General features: G+C 41.2%; 1 protein-coding gene across 3 annotated transcripts in view; it reads right to left on the bottom strand.

Moving 5' to 3' along the window:
• REG4 (regenerating islet-derived family, member 4) overlaps positions 1-5714 on the bottom strand; it is a 28148-nt gene extending 22434 nt beyond the window's left edge. For 2 of the 3 annotated variants that reach the window (XM_011976903.1, XM_011976904.1), the window contains exons 1-2: positions 5463-5714; positions 3289-3449 (exon numbers count right to left, since the gene is read on the bottom strand). In XM_011976903.1, coding sequence (XP_011832293.1) covers positions 3289-3355 — 67 coding nt within the window. In that variant the 5' untranslated portion in view covers positions 3356-3449; positions 5463-5714. The remainder of the gene's footprint in view (positions 1-3288; positions 3450-5462) is intronic. The other variant, XM_011976905.1, reaches the window with a different exon arrangement.
• Between the last annotated feature and the right edge of the window lie 16894 nt (positions 5715-22608).

The following is a 22608-nucleotide window of genomic DNA, read 5'->3' as shown; positions in this document are numbered from 1 at the left end:
AGGCGGAGTCTCGCTCTGTCGCCCAGGCTGGAGTGCAGTGGCTGGATCTTAGCTCACTGCAAGCTGCGCCTCCCGGGTTCTCGCCATTCTGCTGCCTCAGCCTCCTGAGTAGCTGGGACTACAGGTGCCCGCCACCTCGCCCGGCTAGTTTTTCGTATTTTTTAGGGGGTTTCACCGTGTTAACCAGGATGGTCTCGATTTCCTGACCTCGTGATCTGCCCGTCTCGGCCTCCCAAAGTGCTGGGATTACAGGCTTGAGCCACCGCGCCCGGCCCGTCTTTGACTTTCTATGCATCTCTCCGTTCTCTCCCTGTCTTTCTACTCTCTGTCTCTTTTGTCTCTCTGCCTATGTGTGTCCCTCCTTGCCTATGACTGTCTGTTCCCTGTTTCTCATTCTTTTTCTCCCCCTCCTCTTTCCTCCCTTCATCTCTCTCCCCTCCCCTCTGCCCCACACTCTGCAATGTTGCAGCTATGGCTGTGAGCCCCCTGGTGGAGACATTTTAGCTCTTAGATACGCAACTAACAGCCGCTCTGCTGTGCTGTGGCTCTGCCTTCTGCTATCCCACTCGCATCGCCCAGGTTGGAGTGCAGCAGTGCCATCTCAGCTCACTGCAGCCTCGACTTCCCGGGCTCAGGTGGTCCTCCCACCTCAGCCTCCCGAGTAGCTGGGACTACAGGCGAGCACCACCATACCAGGCTAGTTTTTTGTACTTTTTTTAAGTAGGGATGGAGTTTCGCCACGTTGCCCAGGCTGATCTTGAACTTCTGGGCTCAAGTGATCTACCCGCCTTGGTGTCTCAGAGTTCTGGGATTACAGGCATGAGCCACCGCACCCGGCCTTACTCCACAAATTTATTGAGCATTTACTATGTACCCGAGGCAGGTCCAGACCATTTACATATATTCTAATAATCTTCATAATAACCTTGTCATTATTCCTATGTTCCAGATGAAGAAGCAAAGGCAGAAAGAAGTCATCATGTCCCAGGATCCTACAGCAAATAAATGATAAAAGCAAGATTTGACCCCAGACAGACAGTCTGACTCCAAGTCTTAGTCATCTTAGTAATGATGCTCAAGTGAATGCTTTAAATCCTATATGGGTCAAGCACATTCGTTGAGATTATTTTGTTTAATTACCAGAGCCTCCCTGAGAGATAGGTGTGGATAACCATTTCCATTGTACAGAGAAGGGAACCTCCTCACAGGGGTGAGTAAAGTACTGAGGTTATCCAGATGGGGAGTGCGGTGGAAACTGGGAGAGAAGTCAATGTTTCCATGGTGGCCTTAGAATGTTGACCCCACCTTACATGGTGCTAGAGCTCCTCATCTCTATACATGCATTGTTAAGAGGTTTCAGCTTCCAGCGTCTTGCCTGGACTACTCTAATACTCTTTCTACTCCATCACTTATTACATGTGTGACCTTAGAAACGTGATTTAATCTCTTTTAGCTTTACTTTTCTTGTCTGTACAGTAGGATCAACAATATATGCCTTCTTCACACAGTTGTTGGGAGGATTAATTAAGATAACTCACGTACAGTGATTAGCACAGAGCTTACTGTATAGGAATTGTTCGATAAACAGTAGCTAGTTAAAACCTGAAACTATTAACACCCATCATCATTATTATGTAATAGTTTTGAAAATATAAGGCAGATGAAGTTTTTTAGTGTCCGTAAATGATGTTGCTCTATGTCTCCCCGCTCACTGAATCAATGCCATGAATTGCTTCAGGTGAAGGGCAGGTATCAGGACAAAGAACTCACTGTGGAAGCAACAAGAGTCTAATATTCACTGAGAGAGAAAATTAATTTCTAAGTCCCCTCTATTTCTCTTAAGTAGGGCCGTGCAAAGAACATTTAGGATATGTCATAAGGGAGGATCCCCCAAGATAGTAAAAATAAGTGGAATGTCCTTCTACAGCTGGGAGGGAGATCTACCTGGAAAAGAGAAATTGAAGGATCTGTGGTGAATGTTGTGTCTGCATTTCCTCCTCAGGAGAGAAGCCAGAGAGGTTAGTGAGATCCCAGGGGTGGGAAGAGGGTTGTATCACATTCCCCGGGATATAGCTCGGGCAAATTTCAAGTTTCAATAAGGAGGCCTGAAGTCAGCACAGAACAAGAGTGGCAGGGAATCACCTGGCCATGTAGAAATGGCCACAGAAGACAGCTCTGCAGGAGGGGCTCAAGAGCAGCCCCTCAGAGCCTTGCACTCTCTTGTATGGTTTCTCTCACATGGCTGAGTTCCACAGGTCCTGAGAAGCCTGAGATAGTTCAACGAACGGGTGTAGGGTTGAAGGCAAAGAGCCATGGAGGACATATTAAGGATAAGCTATGACTAGGACCACCGGCTGCAGCCAGAGGGGCCAAGACGATGCCCAAAGAACCTTGCTTCTCTTTGTATGTCCTTCCAAACCATCCTACCGTTGGCCGAGGGCATTCCCTAGCAGTAGCAGTGCTAAGTAACAGACAGCACTGGACCCCTCTGGAAGCCCTCTTCTCAACAGAGGCAATGCTCAAACATGGATTCTTCACTCACTCTTACATGCCCAACACCCAGCAAGGCCACATGGGACTGTGAAAGGCACTAGAAGCCCAAACATCACTTAGTCTTACTGTGTGACGTTGGGCAAATCTCTACCCTTTTCTGGAATCCATTTTCCTTATAAATAGAACAAAGAAATGACACCAGATGAGATCACATTTCATTTCCTTCCATTTCTGGTATTCTGTGACATTTCTTCTTAGCTCACTTGTACAGTGTTCCTCCCCTGCTTTCTCTATTGGTGGATTCTACAATATTGCTACTCACTTTGTTGCCATGTTACTTTGCACTTGATGTGTGATCTATAAATGTTTAAGCGTCATCTCTCCAACTCGACTGTAGGTCCCTTGCAAACTGGAATCCCTAATAATGCTCAAATGGTAAACCAGTGCATAAGCATTGAGGAATTCTGATGATGGCTATGACTTATTGACAATCTGCTAGGCAACAGGTGTTTTAAACACATTATCTCTGCCCTTCACAAAAAAACTTGCTAAATTAATGTTATAACTTACACTTAACTGATGATTTAAGTATGGGTTATAATCATATGGAATTGGGTTTTGTTGGATTCCACAGCCCTTGCATTTTTTAGTACTTGTCTTTGTTTTTCATCTCCATGTTTAAAAACCTATTTCCTGCAGTTCCTAAATGTTTTTGTGGGTGAATGGAAGGGTGTCCCACGTGGGCTGTGTGAACACTGGCTGTGGCTCGGTTCCAGCTAAGTGATGGATACTCACCACCCACTACTCCTACTTTGGCCAGGCAGTTCAGCAATAGGAGCAACCGCATGCTTCTGGAAGCCATCTTCCTCCTCCCCTGAGGATGTAGCTACTGCAAGGATCTCCAAGACCTTATTAGCGCTTCTTTAAAACTCCTGGGTTCTCCTTGATCTGCAAATCTGAACACATTTGCACAGGTGAGAAAGACCCAGGAATCTAGATGCCGACTCACATATGGAGGAAAATAATACAATATTTTCCTGTTTAAATCCAGACTTTATAATGAAGGGAATCTCAAGTTAGATGTACAGGTTAGAAACTTTTAAGAGATTTTGTTCTTACCTGCAAGACCTCCTGGGCCGATGCCGAGATCTAACTATAGCAGGCTGAACAGTTTCACAATCTGAATGGAGGCAATTTGTAAACCACTGAGCACTCGCCCCTGTTAGCTTCAGGAGAGCCAGCAGAGGGCGCCCAAGGCAAACTTCCTCACGGATAAGGCGGATATGGGCATTTGGTGTCAAGAAAATCCAATAGAGTGGCTCCGACATTGAATTTTTAAATGTTAAAATTAAACGTGAGCACAGTGTCCAATACCCACATTTTACAGATGAGAAAACCTGAGGTCAGTAAGTATGAAGTCATTTGTTCATGGACACCAGCTTCAAGCGGATCTGACTCCATCAGCACTCTTTGCTTTACGCTTAGTTGACATCATTTTTAAAAATAAAGAACATGGCTTTATCTTTTCCCCATTAGCAAACAACACATGAGCTATTAGAAAATCAATGCAAAACTAGAAAATAAGAAGTAAACCCCACCTCCAGGAGATAGATAATTTGGTGACTAGCCTACAGATATCTTTCGTGTACAATTTTATATAAATGGGATCATATTGTCCCATAACCTGGTTTTGTTTCTCAGAAAAAGATTGATTGTAATACATTTTCTTGCACTCACATAACTTTCATGCATTTTAAATTTTTTCTTTAGTATAAATTCTCGTATGTAGGGTCGTGGCATCACACAACATGCACATTGTCATTTTAATACCCTTTGTTAAATGTATGGGCTGTGCCATTTACCTCATTAATAGGGCACTAAAAGGATGGGTTCCCTAAGCTCCCAGTGAATGCTTAATTTTGTGAAATTTTTGGTTAATTTTTGGTATATTAAAGAACTTTAGTGATTTAAAATATTTTATAATTACTAATGAAGTTGAACATCTTTTTATATAATGATTTGCTTTTTGTATTTGGTGAATTTTCAGTTTACAGTTTTATGCATTTTTCTATTTCATTGTTTTTTTCTCCAATTTGTGAGATTCTTTTTGTATGTTTATTGCATTTCACGTGTTACTTATAGTATTTCTCAGTTTGTATTTTTCTCTTATAATTTTTGCCATTCTGAAATTTTCAAAAATATTATTTTTTATGTTTTTAAAAATATTTTTTAAATTTATATTTATATCAAAAGACTGCCCATTATTGTCCCATAAGGTTAAACTATTTATCAGTGTTCTCTTCTATTTTCATCTGTCTGGACTTTGTTCTAATATAAGTATGAAACTGAGTTCTGGATTTCCCTCCCAAATAATTATTAAAATGAGTTAATTCATTGAATCCACATTTAATCATACTTTGTGATTAAAAAATCTGAATATACAATCTAACTCTCAAATAAAGTGAACTGGCATTCATCGAATGCCTACCTGTCATGTTCATAAGTAAGCTGCACTAGGCCAGGCGTACTGGCTCATGGCTGAAATCCCAGCACTTTGAGAGGCCGAGGTGGGTGGATCACCTGAGATCAGGAGTTCGAGACCAGCCTGGCCAACATGGTAAAACCCTGTCTCTGTTAAAAAATACAAAAATTAGCTGGGCGCGGTGGTGTAATCGCAGCTACTCGGGAGGCTGAGGCAGGAGAATCACTTGAACCTGGGAGGCAGAGGTTGCAGTGAGCTACCAGACTGCAGAGCCAAGATTTAACCCAACAGCTTGACACCAAAGCCAATGCTCTTTACAGTGAAGGAAGAAAAGAAGGTAAATAATTTAAATCAAACAACACAGCAACAGAAAGCCTGACAAGCCTCGCTAGAAATACGATTTGTCATTTCTGGCCTGGCTAATAGCTGACAGAGGAAAACAGATGTTTAAAGAAAGCCCCCCATCATCAACCGCAAGGAGGATTACCTGTTTGGCAACCAAGACTCTGAGGGCCCCTGCCTTCTTCAGTGTCTCCAGTGGTCCCTGTCAAAGTTTCCAGAGCTTTTATATCTTCTTGCCTCAGGAATTAATAATCTTTACTTTAATCATAAAGCAATAATATTATTTGAGAAAAATAATCCATCCATAAAAGTCTTATCTACAGTGAAAAAAATGAATCATATGAGAGACGACTTGAGAATGTACATAAGGTGTACTCTGACTAGCCAGGAAAAGAACCTCTCCCTGTGTGCAAACAGAATCTTTTCTTTACGTCCCGTTATTAAAACTGACAATATCCTGTAATCTGTTATAAGCCCATCTTCCTCTCCCCTTAAGTTACTTTTTCATGGCTGTCTTTTTATCCCTTGGTATTGTGGATTTCTTTTATTTCTCTTTTACTTCTAGAAGGATTTTCTGTCAGGGTCAGGCATGGGTTATGACCCATGCGGTGGGACTTGAAGCCCACACACAGATTTTCCTCCTAAAGCACCAACTCCACTCCCTCAACATGCATGAGTTTCCTCAGAGATCTACTATTTGAGCTTCTTCCGCGGAACAAGGGTGATCATGTCAAAATAGCTTACATCAACAGAGTGTGTTACAGTAAAGGGTTTTCCCTTAAGTCATCAAATATCCTTGTGAGCAACATAGGACAGACATCCCCATTACACACTCAAGACACCCGACCTTGAGAGAGATTAGAAACCTTCCGAGGTTCACAACACTGGTCAGCAGTGGACCTGGACACTGAAACTTGTCCTTCTGACTCCAAATCTAGCCGTTTGCCGAAATACAGTTCTACTGAAAAATAAGCTATTTGAAAAAAGTAACAAGATTTTCTTTTCCAGTGTAGATGGCAAAGGATTAGGTTGTAGGTGCCAGAGATGACTCAACTTCAAACTACAGATTTAAGTCTGTAAAGGACCTTTATGTCTGGAAACTTTAAGTCTGGAAGGGACCATAGTAGTTATCGAATCTTACTCTTTTGTTCTACTGGTAAGGAAAATGAGGCCTAGGGAAACATTGCGACTAGTTTACTGCACAGACAGTTGTGGGTGAAGCTGATATCAGAAGCCAGCTTCCTTGCTCCCAGCTCAATGTTGTTTGAAAAATGCTACTCAGTCTTTGTTATTAGATTTTTTCCATCAGGTGCATAAATTCATGGTAGGACATGAGAAAGTAATGCTTTCATGGTTTACAAAGAACATTTTCGAGAATCTCTCCCATTCTGCTGGTGCTCTGGGAGAAGAGCACACGGCTTGGCCTCCTATGGCTGTTGGTTCAGGTCCGCATTCTATTATGCACTCACTGTGTGACACTGGGCATGATACTGAGCCTTTTGGACCCTCAGATTAGATAGATCTTCTGTGTTCTCACCAGCTATTGCAACCCTCAGTCTGCTACCTCCATGCCGTTATATAAAGATTTAAAGCCTTTAGGACCCTGAGGTTGCTAATCTGTACATGGAATGATGGTATTACTAGATCAATTTATTTGCTGCACTACTTGTTTGACACCAACCTCTTTCTCTTTAGGCAGCTGGATGGGAATCATCATTGCTTCATGGCACAGTGGTGTACAAAGATGTTAACTCCAAGTCTTTCAACTTCAGAAGTCCTGGTCCAGATGTAAGACAGAAAAGTTCTGACAAAATGGTTGATTAGATAGATCTCCTGTGTTTCCACCAGCCATCCCAACCCTTAGTCTGCTACCCCACGCCATTATATAGATTGAAAGACTTGAGATGGGAGAGAAGAGAGTAGAACAGATGAGAAAACTAGATGTTCATAGGTCTTTTGAGAGGTCTCTCACTGAACCCTCACATTGACTAGCTCCAAATGAAGGCATTGATAGGACTCACATAAACCTTTGAGATGCAAGAATATAAAGGACCAGAAAAATATCTGAATCAAAAAGGTCCACGAATAGTAAGTTTATTTTTTTAAAATGTCTACATATAGACACCTCATACATGAAATGTACAAAGTGAGAATCCTCAAAGTCCCAAATCAGCAGCAATCACCTTCAAAGTAACAAGGATGGGGATGGCACCATAATGGAGAGATACAGTGGAGGCCAGGCAGCTTTTGAATACTAACTTTATTTCTTTATTTCTTTATTATTTTTAATTTCAATAGGTTTTTGGGGGAACAGGTGGTGTTCGATTACATGAATAAGTTCTTTAGCAGTGATTTCTGAGATTTGGGGGCACCCATTACCCAAGCGGTGTATACTATACCCAATGTGTAGCCTTTTCTCTCCTGCCACCCCCACCCTTTAGCCTGAGTCCCCAAAGTCCAATGGATCGTTCTTGTGCCTTTGTATCCTAATAACTTCCACATATGACTGAGAACATACAATGTTTGGTTTTCCATTCCTAAGTTACTTCACTTAGAATAAGAGTCTCCAATTCCATCTAGGTTGCTGTAAATGCCATTATTTCATTCCTTTTTATGGCTGGGTAGTATGGAACTCTAGCTTTAAAGTGCAAAGGAAAACAACTTTCAACCTGGAATTCTGTACCCAGCCAACCAACCATTAAGGGTTAGTATGACAAAAAGATATGTTAAAGTTATAAGAATGTAGTTAAGATTGCTATCCATAGACTCATGGAAATTACTGCCTAAGCATGCCCTTTGTCAAAAAATAAAAGAATCCTAGAAGATATGTTACAATAAAGAAATAAGTGTTGACTGTATTAAATAGTTATAACAATGTTTAAAATAAAATTAATAGTACCTTTATTTTATTTTTAATATAAGTAGGAACAAAAATACCAGAAAATAACAACTGATATTAAAGAGAGTTAGGAATGAAGTGAAAATATTCTAAGATCTGGCCAGGCGCGGTGGCTCATGCCTATAATCCCAGCACTTTGGAAGGCCAAGGCGAGCGGATCACAAGGTCAGGAGATCGAGACCATCCTGGCTAACACGGTGAAACCCCATCTCTACTACAAATACAAAAAATGAGCCGGGCATGGTGGCGGGCGCCTGTAGTCCCAGCTACTTAGGAGGCTGAGGCGGGAGAATGGCGTGAACCCAGGAGGCAGAGCTTACAGTGAGCCGAGATGGTGCCACTGCACACTGCACTCCAGCCTGGGCGACACAGCGAGACTCCGTCTCAAAAGAAAAAAAAAATCTGATCCTGATTAAATTGAGACTTCATTAGAAAATGTTAATTTAAGTATATGTGTTATCAGAGGCCTTTTTTGATAATGCAAACTTGATGTTGCTGCACTTACGATGAAATATTACAATTGAGCCCCACAGTCACCAAGACTGCCAATAGAGCAGGAAAGTCTTTCTGAGTCGTACACCTTCACGTCACTCTTGCCTCCAGCACTAATACTCCATGCACTCAAATCTGTGCTCCTTCAACACCACATGTTGGTACTTCCTGGAACAACCCCATTCGAGGTCACACCTCCATGCCTTTTTTCATGTCATTCCTCTGCTTGCAACGCCCTTTTTCTCATTCCTTGTTTGGGCATGTTTATTCATCTTTTAATTAATTCATTCAATAAATATTGAATGTGATTAAGTGCAAGAATCTGGGTATATGGGTGTAGGTGTGGTAGGGAAGGGGACAGGAGGTGAGAAAAAGTTGAAGAACAGCCATCTGGTTTCTGTCCTGCAGGATCTTACCACAATGACAACTTGGTTTGGTTTACAGCATTACTTTGGAGGCTTTTCCTTATTCTACTCTCTGACAGCAGAAATGCCTTCCGTTGTGCTCACATACCCCACGCGGGGCACTTAGAGTCTCTGTTTTCTGGTTGGCTACCTGATATATCACTAAGCTACTTTAGGTCAGGGATCATACCTCCTTCCTCTCTCTCACCTTATGCTCAGCAATTTTTAGTAGCAAAACTAACCCAAAGAAGAGTAGTTGCTTCAAAATCTGCCTCTTTTCTTCTTACGTATTTCCATCTAGCTGTTCTGGGGAATAAGCAAGCTCACTCATATCTTTCTTTTTCCCACAGAGGAAACTTCACTTTATTTTTAATTTTTTCTTTTGAGATGAGCCTCGCTCTGTTGTCCAGGCTGGAGTACAGTAGTGTGAGCAGCCTCCTATGCAGCCTCCACCTCCCAGGTTCAAGTGATTCTCCTGCCTCAGCCTCCCAAATGATTGGGATTTTAGGTGCCCACCACCATGCCCAGCTAAGTTTTGTATTTTTAGCAGATATGGGCTTTCGCCATATTGGTCAGGCTGATCTGGAACTCCTGACCTCAGGCTATTTGCCTGCCTCGGCTTCCCAAAGTGCTAGGATTACAGGCATGAACCACTGCATCCAGTCCAGGAAAACTTCACTGAACATATTTTTGGAGAAGACATTCACTTCTTTGTCAGGGAGAAATGCCTTATTTCCTCTCTTGGAAGAATTCATGCTCTAAGCCCACTTGAAACAATTAAAATTCCTCTATGAGGTGATTTAACTTGGCTTCCTAAAAAACTCCAAATGGAAACCTGTGCATTAGTACATCCCTACAGGTAGAGAGTACATTTCTCAAAAGTGGTATGTGATTAAACATGCTTAGATAAAAGTGAATATTCTGATAAAAATTAAAATGTGATCTCTCTCCATAAGTCCGCAGATATGCAGTAAACTCTCATCAGTTTGTGACATGCTGGTACAGCTGTCAAACAGAATTCCCTAAGATAATGGATGCATTCTAATCTGTGGTCTCAGTGAGGTAGTCACTAGCCACACATGGCTATCAAGCACTCAAAATGTGAAGACTAAGAATGGGGAATTGAATTGTGAACTTCATTTAATTTCAATTAGTTAAACTTAAGTTTAAACAGCTATGTGTGGCTAGTGGCTGCCATATTGTACAGCACAAACCAAGAAGACAGGGGCGATTTTTTTTGTGGAAACAAGTTGATGTGGAACAAAAGATGAATTGTTACTGTTTGCAGGGAAGCTTAGAGACAGAGGGAAACTCATGGAAGTAGGTTCTGAGTACTGAAGGAATTGTAGGGAGTTTGGGGAAAAGCTGTAGAACTTATGTTTGAGCCAAATGTAATTAGGTCGCCAAGCAGGAGTGTCTCAGCTGACACCTAGGGTCCACTTTAGAAAGAAATCATTGTCATTCTCTGCGATGTGATAGACTGAGTCTGGAGTTCTTTTGTCACATCTACAGCCCAGTTTTCTTCCTCTGCTTTCCCTGGTTCAAGCTTGGATGCGATTCCTTTCCCTTCCTCTTCAAATGACTGATGACCTTCATTTTGAGTCGAATAGAGGAACTTCTCAATATTTCTTCATTTGAGGTCACGGGTAAATTGCCTATAGTTTCAGTCTGACAGTTACTCACTTAGGATCCATTTTAACTAATGAACAGCTTCTGTTTTACTAGTAGTTCATGCCTGTCAGAAGTTTTTTGAAAGGGTGGAAAGAAGAACCCTAGCCAGACGGGCAGCAGTGTGGAAAGTATGCATTGAAATGGCGTTAGAAAGAGGTCAAAGAAGATGTATTTTGGGGGATTGTGAAAAAATGAAGTCTGGTAGAAGGATTTGGAGAAGAACTGACATGACTATATAATATGGAGGTGAGTCTTGTAATTTTTTTTCTAATTTTAAATCCTAAGAAACAGCATGAACTAATCATTATATTTAAAAAGAAGGAAAAAAAAATACTGTGATTTTGTCCCTGCTTCCACAGGGTGCAGACTTTTATGGCCCTGGACTTTGTCCCTTCATATTTTACAGAGGTATTGACCATGATCACTGATACAAGCAAACCTTTAATATCTCCTTATATTGAAAGCAAATCCTATCAGTGGCAGAGAGGAAATGAATCACTGTGGAGATGCCCATTAACTTTTATAGCCAGTTTGAAGAAACTCTTGTCTTGAGAGCAGCAGGATTCATCCCCACTCACTCATCCCACAGTGGGAGACACATGGCATGGAACTAACTCTCCTTCTCCACCACTTCATGAACAACCTATTATCTATTTTCATGATAATCTCTCCAGCTAGAAAGTATCAATTGATTTGCCCAAGAGGCACAATGGAAGTTCCACTCCCAAGATGTAAAAGAAAAAGCTTTCATCTGTCAAGGTTTTCAACTCAGACTTAATCTCCTTCATGAATCCTGTCCTAAACCAGCCCCCTCCTCTGTAATATTTCCCACGGTGTACGTAAATTATTTGCTTATGGGCCTAATGTCCTCAATAAGGTATCTTTTCTCAAGAATAGAGATGTGACTTTTCATATTTGTCTATATGTCTGGCACTTCAGTTGTGTTTAATAAGTGCTCACTGGACAAATCTCAGTGTATTGAAATCCCCAGGATAGCGCTTGACACAGAGAAGGCCCACAATACATGTCAGTTTCTTTATTCTATATCTTCTTCTAAAGATTTTCACAGACTCGATTGAGCTTTTTATCTCAATAATTCATATACATTTTACAGACGCATATGTAGAGGTGTAAAAGGCTATTATAATAGCAGGCACTATAATTCATTTTGAGGGGAATTGTCTTTGATAGGGAAAATACCTTGGTAAGTAAATTGGGGTGGAAAGTGAGACTCTAAGAATATTGATTAGGAAAATGCAAGGCAGTAAAACGTACTTAAATTGTTCTGCTTTGGAGCAATAAACTGGAAATGTAATGGAGGGGAGCAGGAGAGAAAGGTGAAGAGAGGGAGAGAAAGGAGACAGCAGAGTAGTAAAGCACTGCAATGTGTTCCAAAGGGCTTTTAAAAACATGTCTGTCTAATATTAAGCTAAATTTGTGTTTACTCTTTTGTAAACTGTAAGCTTTCCAAATTCTACTATATTCACAGAGGCCTTGTAAGAGTGGAGATTTTGGTTTACTTTGCTTTTATTTTTCTATTACAATTTCAAAGTGTTGTGTCTATTAAAAAGCACCGTATTATATGTAGACTACAATTTCATTTTTGTAAAAAAAAAAAAGCTGTATAAGTATTCACGGGTGTATAAATTTGTATACATAGAAAAAAATGCAAATCACACCGATCTGTGATTATTCTCAGGGAGTAAGACAGGAGTGGAAAAAGAGAAGAACTTTGACTTTTTATGTAAATTTGTATTGTTTGAAAATGGTCACTAGCATGTTTTATTTTGTAATTAGCCAAACAAATAAACACATGAAATAATCCCTTTTCCAGCCGCCTCACCAGGCTGCTGGGAAGATCAATTATGATAATCTATGTGAAAATTGTTTAAAACTATAAAGTGCTTTGAAAGCTCAGAAGTGCTATGAACACATAAGGGATTATTTATGTCATTGAGCAAAATGTGCCATGACTTTGGTTTCTCAATTCCTTGTTATTAAAATAAGGGAGTTGGACTAGATGGTTTCTTAAACTCCTGCCAGGTTCAGATTCTCTATGGTGTGTCTCTGTTCCTTGCTTTTCAATCCCCAAGCTCTCAAACTCGCATCCTCCTGCCTTATGGGCTTCCATAGCATGTCCTCAGGGCTCACCTGGTCTGTAACCTTGGCCTTTGTGAGTCCCTGAAGATTATTCAGCCTGCATTCAAGGAGGGCTGCTCTCCAGCACTAAATGTACAGGAAGCCTGCCTGTTTGCTGACTTCACTCGGTTGCTATAAAGCTGGATTAGACATCTGTAAACATCTTTAATGACCAGGATTATTTGAGAACTTGTGGTACCTCTTCTGGCTTGGAGAAAGCTATTTAACCAGAAGACCATGGCCTGTGATTTTTTTTTTCTTTTCTTTTTTCATTATACTTTAAGTTATAGGGTACAAGTGCACAACGTGCAGGTTTGTTACATAGGTATACATGTGCCATGTGGGTTTGCTGCATCCATCAGCTCATCATTTATGGTAGGTATTTCTCCTAATGCTATCTCTCCCCCAGGCCCCCAGCCCCTGACAGGCCCCAGTGTGTGATGTTCCCCACCCTGTGTCCAAGTGATCTCATTGTTCAATTCCCACCTATGAGTGAGAACATATGGTGTTTGGTTTTCTGTCCTTGTGATAGCTTGCTGGGAATGATGGTTTCCAGCTTCATCCAAGTCCCTGAAAGGACATGAACTCATCCTTTTTTATGGCTGCATAGTATTCCATGGTTTGTATGTGTCACATTTTCTTAATCCAGTCTATTATTGATGGACATTTGGGTTGGTTTCAAGTCTTTGCTGTTGTGAATAGTGTTGCAATAAACATACATGTGCATGTGTCTTTATAGTAGCATGATTTATAATCCTTTGGGTATATACCCAATAATGGGATTGCTGGGACAAATGTTAATTCTAGTTCTAGATCCTTGAGGAATCGCCACACTGTCTTCCACAATGGCTGAACTAATTTACACTCCCACCAACAGTGTAAAAGTGTTTCTATTTCTCCACATCCTCTCCAGCATCTGTTGTTTCCTGACTTTTTAATGATCGCCATTCTAACTGGTGTGAGATGGTATCTCATTGTAGTTTTGATTTGCATTTCTCTGATGACCAGTGATGATGAGCATTTTTTCATGTGTCTGTTGGCTGCACAGATGTCTTCTTTTGAGAAGTGTCTGTTCATATCCTTTGCCTACTTTTTGATGGGGTTGTTTTTTTTTTCTTGTAAATTTGTTTGAGTTCTTTGTAGATTCTGGATATTAGCCCTTTGTCAGATGGGTAGATTGCAAAAATTTTCTCCCACTTTGTAGGTTGCCTCTTCACTCTGATGGTAGTTTCTTTGCCATGCAGAAGCTCTTTAGTTTAATTAGATCCCATGTGTCTATTTTTAGCTCGTGATTTTTGGTTATTTGCTTTCTTTCATTTTTCTTTTTATTTCACATTGGATTCTGATGACTTCAAAATTTCTCCTTCCCTCCCTTCTTCTTATCTTTCTCCCTTTATTCTTTTCTTCTCCCCTGGTCCTTTAAGTCATTTTCTTTCTATTATGTATCCACTTGTTTCTTATCTGTTGTGTCTTACCATATCGCCTCCTCAAAATGACTAGGTGAAAATACGGATTCCTTTATTACCAAATTCCTTGTTTCATTTTGTATTTTATGAAGATTTTTGTGATAGCATTACTTTATTTGGTTTAATTTATATAGAATAAAATGCACACATCTTAACTATTAAACTAGAAGGATTATGACATACCTATACACTTGTGTAACATTAATCCAGATCAAGATAGAGAACAGTTTCATCACCTTGGAAAATTCCTCCTGCCCTTTCCCAGTCAGTCTTCCCACCAATGATGCAACTATTCTTACTTCTTTCACCATAGATTAGTTTTGGCTTTTTGTCCATTTCATATGAATGAAATCATATAATATATACTCTTTTATGTCTGGATTTTTTCACTCAACATAATGCTTTTGTAATTCATCGACATTGTTGCCGGTACTAATAGTTTGGTTTTTTTTTATATTGCTAAGTACTATTTCATTATATGAAGGTAGCACAGGTTGTTTATTATTATTATTATTATTATTATTATTATTCATTCTTGGTTGATGGGCATTTTGACTATTTCTGCTTTTGGCCTAAAGTTGCTATGAATATTCTTTTTTTTCCTTTATTTCTTCTTAAAAAAACAACAACAACGAAATACATGTGCAGAACATGCAGGTTTGCTCCATAGGTATACATGTGCCATGGTGGTTTGCTGCACCTATTGACCCATCCTCTAAGTTCCCTCCCCTCTACCCCCATCCCCCAACAGGCGCTGGTGTGTGTTGTTCTCCTCTCTGTGTGTTTTGGTTACTGTAGCCTTGTAGTATAGTTTGAAGTCAGGTAGCGTGATGCCTCCAGCTTTGTTCTTTTTGCTTAGGATTGTCTTGGCTATACAGGGTCTTCTTGGATTCCATATAAATTTAAAATAGATTTTTCTAATTCTGTGAGGAATGTCAATAGTAGTTTGATGGGAATAGCATTTAATCTATAAATTACTTTGGGCAGTATGGCCACTTTCATGATATTGATTCTTCTTATCCATGAGGATGGAATGTTTTTCCATTTGTTTGTGTTCTCTCTTATTTCCTTGAGCAGTGGTTTGTAGTTCTCCTTGAAGAGGTCCTTCACATCCCTCGTTAGCTGTATTCCTAGGTATTTTATTCTCTTTGTAGCAATTTTGAATGGGAGTTCATTCATGACTTGGCTCTCTGCTTGCCTATTGTTGGTGTGAAGGAATGGTTGTGATTTTCACACATTGATTTTGTATGCTGAGACTTTGCTGAAGTGGCTTATCAGTTCAAGAAGTTTTTGGGCTGAGCTGATGGGGTTTTCTAAATATAAAATTATATCATATGCAAACAGAGACAACTTGACGTCCTCTCTTCCTATCTGAATACCCTTTATTTCTTTCTCTTGCCTGATTTCCCTGGCCAGAACTTCCAATACTATGTTGAGTAGGAGTGGTGAAAGAGGGCATCGTTGTCTTGTGTCGGTTTTCAAAAGGAATGCTTCCAGCTTTTGCTTATTCACTATGATATTGGCTATGGGTTTGTCATAATAGCTCTTATTATTTTGAGATATGTTCCATCAATACCTAGTTTATTGAGAGTTTTTAACATGAAGGGGTGTTGAATTTTATCAAATACCTTTTTTGCATTTATTGAGATAATCATGTGGTTTTTGTCTTTGGTTCTGTTTATGTGATGGATTATGTTTATTGATTTGCATATGTTGAGCCAGCCTTGCATCCCAGGGGTGAAGCTGACTTATCTTTCAATAGTCAGGTCCCTCTTCTGTAGGGCATCTGCAGTTTGCTAAGGGTTCACTTCAGGCCCTATTCATCTGGTTTGCTCCCATGCCTGGGGATGTCACTCACAGAGGCTGGAGAACAGCAAAGATGGGTGTTTGCTCCTTCTTCTGGGACCTCTGACCTCGAGGGGCACCAACCTGATTCCACTAGGATCACTCCTGCATAGGATGTCTGACAACCCCTGTTAGAGGGTCTCATCCAGTTGGGTGGCACAGGGAGCAGGACCCATTTAACAAAGCACTTTGTCCCTTGGTGGAGAGGGTGGGCTTTGCTGTGGGGACACCCACTGGTCTGGGCTGCCTGGATTCCTCAGAACTACCAGGAGGAGAGGCTGAGTCTGCTGGTCTGCAGAGACTGCGTCCACCCCTCCCGCTAGGGGCTCAGGCCCAGGGAGATCTGAATTCTGTCCCTGAGCCTCTGGTTGGAGTTATTGGAGATGGTGCAGGGAGGCCCCCGCAATGAGGAAGGATGGGTCAGGTTTAGGCCTGAAGAGGCACTCTAGCGGCAGACTGCCACAGTGTGTTGGGCTGTGGGGACAAGTCTTGGGACCAAGTTGTCCAGCCTCTCTGGCTCCAGCAGGGGAAAAGCCCAGCCTGGAGCTATAGAAATGGGTGCTGCCCTTCCCCCCCCACAGGGAGCTTAGCATGTTAGGCAGTTGCGAGTCCCAGTGCTGGCTGCTGCCCCTTTCCCAAAGAGCTCAAAAGGCTTAGACAGCAGGCAGCTGCAGCAGGTGCTGGTCACTCTTCTCCCTGGGAGTTCTGTAGGCTTAAGCAGATTCTAGCTGAGAGGCCATAAGAATCTGCACATTCTGGGATTGGGACGCTAGGCCCCAGTGGTGTGGGTTTGTGAGTGGGATCTTCCAATCCGTGGGTTGCCCAGTTCCGTGGAAAAAGCACAGTTTCCCCAGCTGGGTAGCACGTTCACTCACCACCTCCCTTGGCTTGGGGGAGAGGGTTCCCCTTTCCCTTGTGGCTCTCAAGTGGGCCACCACACCACACTGTTCTTTCTCTCTGTGAGTCATGCCAGCCTTCTAGACAATTCTGATGAGAGAACTTGGATACCTTGGTTGCCGGTGCAGGATTCACACGGTTATTATGGTTTTTTTGATGGGAGTCTCTGATCGCTGCTGCTTCTAGTCAGCCATCTTGGCCCCACCACCCCGTGTCTGAAATGTATAGCTGAAATGGATTTATGGAGCCAAACTAAATATAAAAGTAGAAGCAGCAGCAGGAAGAGCTGTGTAGGCACTCCTGGTCCTCAGCTTGAGCACAGGGAAGTCATTCCTGGCTTTATCTCATGGAGGTCCTTGGGGTATGAATATTCTTACACAAGTCTTTTGGTGGACATATGTTTTAATTCCATGCGAGGAGTGGGATTTTAGTGTCGTGTGACAGGTGTATATTTAAGCTTATTGGAAACTGACAAGCTGTCTTTCAGGGCTTTTGAATCATTTTACATTCCCACTAGCAATGCAGGAGAGTTCCAAGTGCTCCACATCCTCAGTAATTGTTAGTAATTGTTAATCTGGCATTGTTAGTGTTTTAATACTTTTTGTCTTAATTCAAAAAGTGAGACATTTATTTTATGTGCTATAACTTAACACAAAGTAAGGGATTACAAACTGCTCAACTATCAACATAGCAAAAGGGCAACCCAAAGAATGGGAGAAAGTATTTGCAAATCATGTATCTGATAAATGAGTAATATCCAGAGTATATAGAGAACTCTTAAAAGTCAGCAACAGGCTGGACGCAGTGGCTCACGCCTGTAATTCCACCAATTTTGGAGGCCAAGGCAGGCAGATCACGAAGTCAGGAGATCGAGACCATCCCAGCTAACACGGTGAAACCCCGTCTCTACTAAAAATACAGAAAATGAGCCAGGCGTGGTGGTGGGCGCTTGTACTCCCAGCTACTCGGAGGCTAAGGCAGGAAAATGGCGTGAACCCAGGAGGCGGAGCTTGCAGTGAGCCCAGATCGCACCACTGCACTCCAGCCTGGGCGACAGAGTGAGACTCTGTCTCAAAAAAAAAAAAAAGTCAACAACAAAACATAACCCATGTTGAAGTGATAACAGCAATCTGCACTCCCACGTTCATTGCAGCACTATTCACAACAGCCACAAGACATTGAGTCAACCTCAGTGTTCATCAGTAGATGAATGGATAAAGAAAATGTACTGTGTATACACAATGGAATACTATCCAGCCATAAAAAAGAAGGAAATTCTAGCATTTACAACAACATGAATGAACCTGGAGAATATTAAGTGAAATGAGCCAGGCACAGAAATACAAGTACTGTATGATCCCACTCATATGTGGAATCTAAAATAGTTGGTGTCATAGAAATAGGGAATAGAATGGTGGTTCCCCAGGGTGGGGCTCTTGGTAGAGGTTGGTGACTAGGGGGATGTTGCTCAAAGGATACAAAATTTCAGTTGGGGAATAAGTTCAAGAGATCTATTGTACAACACAGTGACTATAGTTCATAATATATTGCATTCTTGAAAAATTCTAAAAAGGTGGGTGTAAAGTGTTCCCATCACTAAAATATAACCTTGTGAGGTAATGCATATGTTGTTAGATTTAGTTTTCCACAATGCATATGTACTTCAAAACATCACATTCTATGTGGAAAATATATACCAATTTATCTGTCAATTAAAAAAAAAAATCTGATTCAAAAATGGGCAAAAGAGTTGAATAGAAATTTCTCCAGAGAAGATATACTAATGGTCAATAGGCATATGAAAAGATGTTCAACATCACTAATCATTAGGGAAATGCAAATCAACACTGTAAAGAGATAACACCCCACGTCCATTAGAATGGCAACTATCAATAAAACAGAAAATAACCAGTGTTGGTGAGGATGTGGAGAAATTAGAACCCCTGTGTACTGTCGGTAGGAATGTAAAATGGTACAGATGTTGTGAAAAACAGTACGGCTATTCCTCAAAAAGCTAGAAATAGAATTACTATGTGATCCAGCAATTCCACTTCTGGGTATATACCCCAAAGAATTGAAAGCAGGGTCTTGAAGACGTGTTTGTACACCCATGTTTATAGCAGCATTATTCACAATAACTAAAACATATAAGCAACTTAAGTATCCATCAGCAGATGAATGGATAAGCAAAATGTGGTATATCCATGCAATGGAATATTATTCAACCTCAAAAGGAAATGAAATTCTGCAATATGGCACAACAGGAATGAACTTTGAAGGCATTATTCTTAATGAAACCAGTCAGTCACAATAAGACGAAAACTGTATGATTCCACTTCTATGCAATAACTTAGAGCAATCAAAATTATAGAGGCAGACAGTAGAGTAGTGATTGTCAGGAGCTTGGGGAGGTAGGCAGGGGGAGTTATTGTTCATTGGGTGCAGTGTTTCAGTTGTACGAGACAAAAAGAGTTACAGAGAAAGACAATTGTAATGGTTGCACTTTATCAATGTATTTAATACCACTGAACTCTATGTTAAAAAATGGTTAAGATGATATATTTTATGTTATTTGTATATTACCACAATAAAAGAAAAAAACCCAATGGCTACTCAAAGAAAATGTCCCAGTTCTTCTCGAGAAGATAAGTCTTTTGTAGGGGAATCAGTATGCCTTACCAGGCCTTGGTTTTCTCATCTTTAAAACAAAGGGGTTGGAGTGGGTGATTTCTGGCTTCATTTCTTACTCAAATAATGAAGTTAGAGGAAAGCAGATGAGTACAGTTGTCAGTGCCTGGGCTTTGGCATCAGAGACTCAGGTTCTCATGGGGTTCTGCTGCTTATTAGCTGAAGGGTTTTGAGGTAGATAGCCTCAAGAATCCTCTATTTTCCTTCTAATAAAATCAGATATTAATTACACTTCTGCCTTAGGGAAGTTGTGAATATTAAATGAGATAATGAATCCAAAGAGTTTAGTATGGTGCTTGATACATAGTAAGAGCTTTATTAAGCTCTTAATATCATTTTTTAAAAGTGGACACTTGGGAGGCCGAGGCGGGCAGATCATGAGGTCAGGAGTTCAAGACCAGCCTGAACAACATGGTGAAACCTCATCTCTACTAAAAATACAAAAAAAATTAGCCATGCAAGGTGATGTGCTCCTGTAATCCCAGCTACTCTGGAGGCTGAGGCAGGAGAAGCGCTTGAACCTGGGAGGTGGAGGTTGCAGTGAGCTGAGATTGTGCCACTGCACTCCAGCCTGGGCAACAGAGCAAGACACAGTCTCAGAAAAAAAAAAAAAAGTTAAAAAAAAAAAGTGGACACTTCCTGAAGTATCCCAGTTGTTCCTGTGACATATACAAGCTGGGAATAAAGAAGAGAATATCATTTACTCCCAAGATTCTAACCAAAGTACTCACATTAGGTGGGATATAAATTTTCATGCACAGTGTTTATGCTTGAAAGTACAGGTGTTACTAAGCCAAGGCTCAAAGCCAGCTGTAGGTCTCGAGTACTTTCTACCTCCCTCAATGTTTGGTTTGCTCAGGTTTCCAACCTCTTTAAGGAAAACAAGAAAGATAGAAAGAAAATTATTATTTACCTTCAGTTCTAAAAATTATTCACATCTTTAAATGCTCTCAGGCTTTTTAATTTTGAATTTCAAAAGATGTCTTATCCTTCACATAAGTAATAGATACATTTTATTTTAAAAATAGGAAGTGAATATGAAGAATTTATGTTGAGGGTGATACTATGGATTTATGGGAGTTTCTTCTTTTCTATGCTTTCAAATATTTATAAAAATTTATTTATTTATTTATTGAGACGGAGTCTTGCTCTGTCACCCAGGCCGGAGTGCAGTGGCGCGATCTCGGCTCACTGCAAGCTCCGCCTCCCGGGTTCACGCCATTCTCCTGCCTCAGCCTCTGGAGTAGCTGGGACTACAGGCGCCCGCCACCGCGCCCGGCTAAATTTTGGTATTTTTAGTAGACACGGGGTTTCAGCGTGTTAGCCAGGATGGTCTCCATCTCCTGACCTCATGATCCGCCCGCCTCGGCCTCTCAAAGTGCTGGGATTACAGGCGTGAGCCACCGCACCCGCCCATATTTATAAAAATTTTAAAAGTCAACAAATAAGTGGACTTCATGCGTTCCGGCTGAGGGAGCCTTGAGGCCCTGGTACTGACATCAGGGGACTGAGAGGGCCGTGTTTGTTTCAGGTCCTCCGCAACGTGGTGGGCATTGGAGTTCATATCATGCAGTCCTACGTACTGAAAGACAGGCCTGCGGCTCATGCTTTCAAGTGGGAGCAGTGGCTGTGGTTTGCTCTGGAAGTGGGAACTGCTGGTGATGGGTCCCAGGGTGTCTCTCAGTTGTTTCAGCAATCTTGGCCCTGACCAGCATTGACAAGCCATCTGGAAGCACCAGAGCCTGAAAGTGAAAGCTGAGGAAGTTCCTGTGTGAGGATGTGGCACTACGGATCAATTACAGGGTGCAGCAAAGCTGAGATTGTGATCTTGGTGATAGCAGAGGCTCATTGCTCTGTTTCAGCATCTGCCACAGAGCCCAGCATATAATAAAGGCTCCATGTATGGTTACTGAATACATGAGGGAAACATGGTGGGAATCAATGGGTTTATGAACTAGCTAGGCTAGAATCCCTTTTGGGGCTTTCTCCCCTATAGAGACTCCCAGCCATTTGGAGGAATAGTTTATCCCCCAGTGGTCAGCTTGGGTAATAGAGACAAATCCACGTCTTCTGCAAGAACTGGTTGGAAGCAGTCAGGACCCATCTTTTCAGTTAGTAGACTGTGTGGCTAGAGCAATTTCATATAAAAACTAGGAAACAGGATTTGTATTGCTCCACTGAGAAGAGGAACAAGCTATGGATGCTGATACTCAGCTCCACCCTCATGCATGGGGAGACCAAGTCCCCCGAGGGTCCCTCTGGCCATGGCACTGGCTACTCCCGGACTGGCTTTGACAGTTTCTCTTCAAATTGACGACAAAGAATGACTTTATTTTGGGTAAGAAGTTGGTATTCTAATGAACATGGTCATAATATAGTTGACAGATTATGTGAATGGCAATTTCCCTCCTTGTGGGGTCTCCAAAGGCTTGAAGTATTTCCTTATTTAAATTTTTGAACGTAAAACAAAATTGAAAGACTTTTACAAAGGTGGGATGTTTTTCCCTGTATACCTATCTCTTAGATTCTATCATTAACATTTACTATCTTTGCTTTATCACATATCTATATATTTACCCATCTCCCAATCCATCCATTCATTCATCTTAGGTTTTTGATGCATTTCAAGGTAAACTGCAGACTTCAGTACACGTCCCACTGATTCCTTCAGCATTCACATCCTTTACTAAAGTTCAATATTTATCTACACCTTTTTTCCTTTTGAGGTAAAATTTATATACAATTAAATACTCAAATCATAAGTGAACGTTAGATGAATTTTGACAAATG

The sequence above is a fragment of the Mandrillus leucophaeus genome, unplaced genomic scaffold, assembly GCF_000951045.1.
Source record: "Mandrillus leucophaeus isolate KB7577 unplaced genomic scaffold, Mleu.le_1.0 Scaffold1705, whole genome shotgun sequence".
In the NCBI taxonomy this organism is placed as follows: Eukaryota; Metazoa; Chordata; class Mammalia; order Primates; family Cercopithecidae; genus Mandrillus; species Mandrillus leucophaeus.
This window is presented reverse-complemented; position numbering and strand designations above follow the sequence as displayed.